This window comes from Pelmatolapia mariae, linkage group LG4 (genome assembly GCF_036321145.2).
Source record: "Pelmatolapia mariae isolate MD_Pm_ZW linkage group LG4, Pm_UMD_F_2, whole genome shotgun sequence".
In the NCBI taxonomy this organism is placed as follows: Eukaryota; Metazoa; Chordata; class Actinopteri; order Cichliformes; family Cichlidae; genus Pelmatolapia; species Pelmatolapia mariae.
Genome location: NC_086230.1, coordinates 16500101 through 16507163, shown reverse-complemented (window position 1 = coordinate 16507163; position 7063 = coordinate 16500101). Strand labels below are relative to the sequence as shown.

The window sequence follows — 7063 nt, the reverse complement described above, 5'->3', positions numbered from 1 at the left end:
ATCTCGATATATCCAACAAAAAGCCCTGTTAGTGTCATTGAAGTCTAAATGTAATGAAAATGAAAAATCTTTCATAGAAGGAAAAAAAATGTGTGCAAAAATATTTTGTCACCTTATATATGATTACACTAAACTGATAAATAATAAATAAACCTGTCATTTGCACAGATGTTTTTCTTCTTTGCACGTCAAATTAAGCATAAAGTTTAACAAAGATTTCATTTCATATCAACCTGTCAAATGTAGACTTGTTCTCACTCAAAATAGATCAGATTGTCATTTACCAGGGGTTATTGTGACTTGTGTTCCTTTCCCCCAGTAGTCAAAGTAACTAGCATAGCCACAGTGATCTGTTACAATCTGCTCTAATATAAAGGCTTATTAACTTAAATAAAGGAAGTGTACATGTTTCACTGAAAAAGCAGTTCCCTCTGTGCCATTTATTAGCAGTTTCCTTTGGGACATCCATGTCCTCTGGTTTGGCTTTTGTAAAATTATGTATCTTGCGAGCTTCCTTTTTTTTAGAGCCTCTTGTTAATTCCAACTTTTATAGAAAATAACCAGTAGAAGTTATTTATTGCTTTTTCAAATAGGGAATCCATTACCATTAAAAATTTTACAAATTGTTCATGGTGAAATTACATTTTATTACTGGAGTATCTATCATCAACACTAATGACATCTTTTCGCCTTTGCCTTGGTATCTTAAAAAGGGTTAGGGTTACAGCTACTTAAACACACTCTGGACTATATGACCAAGAAATTTAGTTTGAAATGATTTGTAGTAACACGAGTGTTAAATTAAATACATGCTTCTTTTACCTTATGGTTCTCAGCTCTTACTCAGTGACTCCATTCACTTGGGTCCATTTGTGTTTGAGTGGCGTAAATATGTCATTAGAGACTGAATACGAGTTGTCCCTCGAGTAGACCTTATGTGAAAAGTATATTAGAAACAACTACTTCGTCTTCACTTGGTGTCTATGGTGTCTACAGCTTTCTGATTATTCATCAATAATTACGTTTCTCGGCCTTCATCCCACTATGCAGATGTGACCCTAAACATGCAGAGAAGCAACTCTATAAAGACTATTTTTAGAAACTGAAAACTATCAGGCCTTAACTGATAACAGAAATTTGTAAGTGTGAATCAAATGTGCTATACATATGTCAATATACAGTAAGCTGCCAGTTGAGTATGTTGTTTTTCAGGGAAATTTATCCACAGTTGTAATGGTTGGTGCACAGTTTTAGTTGTGCAGCTGTGGCCCCGGGGGTGCACCAGGAAACTCAAAACCTCCAGGCTCTAACTGATAACAGAGGTTTACGGTACATTGGCTTCAAATGTTGTTGTGCTATTCTTAGAAACCTTGAGAAATCATAGAGCAACATCAAAAATGGTTTCGATGTTTATTACATGCTCACATTCATGTTCTGTTTAATATTTTAGGTGCCAAATATTTTTTCCTGAATCTTATTAATCTAACTTTAATGTAATGAAGTATTTACAGAAGTGAAATTACCATTGTAGTGTTTTTTTCTTTTCGTTTTTTTTAATTTCCTTGAGCAGTTCATTTGGTTGTTTACTGAGAATTAAAGTAACAACAGAATCCAGAGCTGAAAAATAGTCATATCAATATCAGAATACAGTATAATATGCAGTTTCATTTTATTTATTTTTTTTTTTACATTTTACAGATGTGTTAATTGACTATTTATATATGCCAGACATTTAATGTATCAAATAAATGATTATGTGCATAAAAAGAAAATGAAAAATAGATTTTAAAAATAGAGTAGAAATGAAGCGCACCAATTCCATCCCATTTGTTATGATCTCTTTATCTGCAAAAAGAAAACACCAGAAAGTTTAAAAAAGTCTCTTAATAAGAGCAATTTCCATTTTTATTTTACCACTTTACATAATTAAAATTTACATCCTAATGTTACTTATTCCAGGAGATACTTCTGGAAGATTATAATATGGAAACTAAAGGATATAATTTCCTCAAATACACTTATGTCTTTTTTTTTCTTTAAGAAGCTAAATAATTGTATAATTTACATTAGAAAAGGTGTGCTTTTCGAGTGCAAACAGAACATTAAAATTCCTGATTCAAAAAAAAAGATCTTTGAGTGCTCTTTAGAGTTCCCATTTACTGCATTTTCTTGTGACTGGGTTTATCCTACATTACAACTCATAGACTTCAATCTTTAATAAAACTGAAATGCAGAAAATGTAAATTGCATGTTTACCTTAAGAAGGCTGATAATTATGCTATAGAAGAGAGAGAGTATGAAGAGGAATATGAAGGAGGAAGCTGTGGACCACAGGCTGCTAAAATCCTCTTCAGCGGTGACATCGTCCCAAGTCAGATCACAAAAATCATCTAAGAAGTGGAAGGTACGGTAGACTTGGTTAGAGGAGATCTATGTGCATCTGTTTCCTATTTGTTTTTTTAGGGTAATATGATTTTCCTCTTTCTTACTAGCGTTAATGGTAAAGTGAAAAGTGGAACACTTTGTGTGTATGTCTGCTTTTTGATGTTGTTTCAAGCTATTCATCTAAACATATACCAGAGAGTTTCCATGCAACGTTTATTTCAAACAGACAGCACACATAAAAGCAATTGGACACTGTGACTCAGACAGGTTGAAAAACAACATGATGACAAAAAAAGCAAACATTTTGTCTCACAGTGACTGACATCACAAGTGCACAGGTTTTCATTTAGAAAACTCTCACAGACAAATATTGACACAAGAACAAAATATCACATTTAAAGCTTAGTAGTTACAGTCACAATGTTTGCATTCTTGGGAATTACCATGGGCGTTGGACACATGTTTTGAAATATTTTTAGACTGGACATGGCAGATGAACATTTTGGTTGGAGCGTTTTTGTCCCAGTTTTCCTTACTGGTGGTGTAAAGACTCATACTTCGCCATTTTCGGTCATTTTTGCTCTGCTGTGCAGGGAGATCAGTGACTGTAGCATAAGGTCCAACTGTCCCTCCAGACATTTCTGACCATTCGATTTTATACATCTCATTCACAGTACTGGTGACGAGACACACCAGAGTGATTTGATCTTTAGGGTTAAGTTGGTCAGTGTGCTGCTGTGGGAGGATGTAGACTGCCATTGTTGGCTCTGTCCCATCAGAAAGAGATACTCAGTTAAACAGAGAGATTTATGTTCAAATTTAAAGTGAAGACATGCTTGGAATGTATATATGTAGACAGACAGAAAGATGTGTGTGTGTGTGTGTGTGTGTATGTGTGTAATTTTAACATACTGTTTGTCGGATCTGCAGTAGGGACAACATCTGCTGAGGAGAAAAAAAAAACAATTTTATGTAAATGAAACTACTACTTTTATAATATGTCATACATCAATTTATTGGCTATTAGTAAGAACTGCTTATATATTTTTCTACAGATTTTAAATCCCTTCAAAAGCTTGATTAAATCTTAAAATATATTACTAACACTTTAATGTCAACACAAGGCAAATGAAATAAACTAATAAAATAAATTATATATGACTTAGGATAAGGCTCACCTGGTTTCATGGTTATACCTTGTTTTATTACAGAAAACTATCAGTTACTCACCTACTGTTTTGCCTCTGTCAGTTTTATCCACCTCTGAAATACAAAGACATACACACATGTATGTATGCAAAAGCAGGATACAAAAGGTGTGGCAAACATTGTGATACTGTGTTCATATTACATAGATTTTCTATATCAACAAGTTTGTTATGGTCCTAAAGCAGTTACTTTTACTTATTTAAGTTTGCACGGAGTCCAAAAAAAGAATTCGATTTAGGTGGTAACAAAATAAAATGACTGAGCATACTATTTATAAATTTAGAAAACTGTAAGAATAAGTTGTGCTATTTAACAAGAAGTATTTGCTTTTATGTTGGTTATTTGACACAAACAGCATATTTAAATATATATTTTTTAAAGGTTGAAACAATAATTCCATAGTATGTTCAGATTTGACTGTGTCAATGTAAGCAGTTCAAAATGGACTCTGGTATTGCTTCCACTACCAAAAATATCGAAACCAATAGAATACAGAACTAAAGAGAGCTAACTTGTAATCTTATCAGAGGTAGCAATCACTACGTGTAGCTCAGTAATATTTTATTATTAATTGTAATTATTGTTTAGAAAATAACTAACAATACAAGAACAACTTATACAGAAAAAGGCTACTGCATTTGATAATGCATTACACATCAGGTCAGTGGTTATCAGGTCTTGTCAAAGTGCTTCTGATTTTTGTAAAATTTTAAATTCATTCAAATTGTTTAACTTTGGAGTATATTATCAATGCTTTCATGTAGTAATTGTAATTACTGTTCAGATAACTAACAAAAATGTGACTTAGCATGAGGCTTACGTGGTTTTGTGAAAGGAGCCTGTACAGTCCCAGCAGTGTGATTCACAGCACATTGAAGAGTCTGTTGTGCATTCCAGTCCTGTCTCCTCACTCTGACTTGACTGACTCCAGTATAAGCATTGCCTTTCTGTACTGCAGGGTACTGGATGAAGTCTGTCAAGGCAGTGCCGCCTTTTGTCCACGAGAAAGTCACCGCAGAAGGGTTAAAGCCGGTGGCAAGGCAGCCAAGAGTGACCATATCTCCACTTTCAGCGCCACATGGTACCAGAGGAAACACAGTGGGTGCAGTTGAAGTGGCTAAGAAAGGGGAGACAACAGTAATTAAGACACCAGAATAGAAATACAATAATATACCAGACATTTTCACTTAAAACTGATCAAAGAAAAAACACTTGAGCGGATCATTTCGTTTAATAAAGGCCAGCGTGAAGACATTACCAATTCTAAATGTTCAATAGAAAAACATTTCAAGTGCCCGAATCCTTCCCTGCAACATTTTTTAGAGGCAGTTTGTTCATCAGCCTACCCCAATAGTATTATAAGTTTACTTTTCTGTTATTCAACACATAAATTAGAACATTATTTTAAATGTAGAATATGAACAGAAGTCATTAGTAAAGCACAGCGTAAAGTTGTTAAATGTCCTTTCACAGTGTTGATGGCAAATTCTTACAAAAACACAATAAATTTGGTCCAACTTAAGCAGTGATCTCTGAAATCAGATTGTATTCTTACCTGATGAAACAGTGACTGTTGTCCCCTTTCCCCAATAGTCAAAAGCACCGTAGCACAGTATTGAATCTAGTTTATTCATAATATCAAAAGGCTAATCTATTCATGATATGGAGAAAGTCTAAATACAACATTTTCTTAATCCCACTAGATTAAAATCCTATTAAATCACCCAATTATACCCATTTTGACATTATCACGTTTGAGAATATTTTTTACAATAAATGTACTTTAACATAACTGTATTTTGAAGTAAAACTTCACTCAATTGGAAGTTATATTATATCTTGTAAAATGAATTTCTCTATCCGAAACTTATCCTATGCAGATTTTAGATAGGACAAGTCTTATCTGATGACATTTTTATCTTGATGCCATTTTCCTAGTAGTCTAAAGCTCATTTATGACAGTTAACCGAGTCTTGTCTTATTTCTTACAAAAATGAATCACTATGACATTCCAGTTTTGGTCTCAGAGATAATTAAAATAAGTTTAAAACACTTACTTCTTTATATAGTTATAACTAACATCAATAAATTAAGTCCAGTTTTTTACAAGTTCTTTGCTCTTTTGGCTACAAAGTGTTCCAATAATAACTTTCTTTGCTGAATTTATCCCAACAGATGAATCAACATTGTAGTAGTGGATAAAAAAAAAGATTCTGTCTTTAGTGAAAAATACATCAATTCATACCTGACGTGACGGTGACCATTGTGCCTTTTCCCCAGTAGTCAAAAGCGTAGTCACAGTCTAACAAGTTATTCACCACTTCATACAAAAACTGACTTTCCATCTTGGCATACTTGATTTTCTTCATGTTGTTTGTGCAAATTGAGATTCAAAAGACTGAACTAAATCTGTTTTTCACCACCAAGTGTTTAAACTGAGTCTTCAAATTAATGAATAAATCTAAACTCAGTAATTGTTTACATAGTTATGTTTCAATTAAATTAAAGGTCACAAACTTTTTAATCAACAGAGTTAAAATTATGGCTACAGATTGTAGACTTGTAATACACTAGAAATGAAAGCACTGCATTGTTTTCACAGTGTTTATGAACTTAAATGTCAACATTAAAGAAAAAGAAATTAGATCACTTTACCTACTAGTCAAAAATACTAGTGTTTTCTCTAGTCAAAATCTCAAAAATATCCAACATACAAAAACAACCACGCTGAAGTTCTAAATGTGTCAAATTAAACTGTGAAAGTTAAACATTTTTAATATGAACAATATGAACACAGAAAGCTTGTCTTACCTGTTGTGATAGTGACCATTGTTCCTTTTGCCCAGTAATCAAAAGCAGAGTTACAGTGTAATATCTCGATATATCCAACAAAAAGCCCTGTTAGTGTCATTGAAGTCTAAATGTAATGAAAATGAAAAATCTTTCATAGAAGGAAAAAAAATGTGTGCAAAAATATTTTGTCACCTTATATATGATTACACTAAACTGATAAATAATAAATAAACCTGTCATTTGCACAGATGTTTTTCTTCTTTGCACGTCAAATTAAGCATAAAGTTTAACAAAGATTTCATTTCATATCAACCTGTCAAATGTAGACTTGTTCTCACTCAAAATAGATCAGATTGTCATTTACCAGGGGTTATTGTGACTTGTGTTCCTTTCCCCCAGTAGTCAAAGTAACTAGCATAGCCACAGTGATCTGTTACAATCTGCTCTAATATAAAGGCTTATTAACTTAAATAAAGGAAGTGTACATGTTTCACTGAAAAAGCAGTTCCCTCTGTGCCATTTATTAGCAGTTTCCTTTGGGACATCCATGTCCTCTGGTTTGGCTTTTGTAAAATTATGTATCTTGCGAGCTTCCTTTTTTTTAGAGCCTCTTGTTAATTCCAACTTTTATAGAAAATAACCAGTAGAAGTTATTTATTGCTTTTTCAAATAGGGA

The 7063-nt window shown here is 33.0% G+C and overlaps 1 gene segment (V, D, J or C); it reads right to left on the bottom strand.

Moving 5' to 3' along the window:
* Window positions 1–1735: 1735 nt before the first annotated feature.
* On the bottom strand, window positions 1736–5945 carry LOC134626110 (immunoglobulin heavy constant mu-like). The segment is given in 7 exon segments: window positions 1736–1845; window positions 2257–2390; window positions 2829–3152; window positions 3298–3330; window positions 3616–3648; window positions 4415–4711; window positions 5840–5945. Coding segments are annotated over 7 exon segments (936 nt in total).
* Between the last annotated feature and the right edge of the window lie 1118 nt (window positions 5946–7063).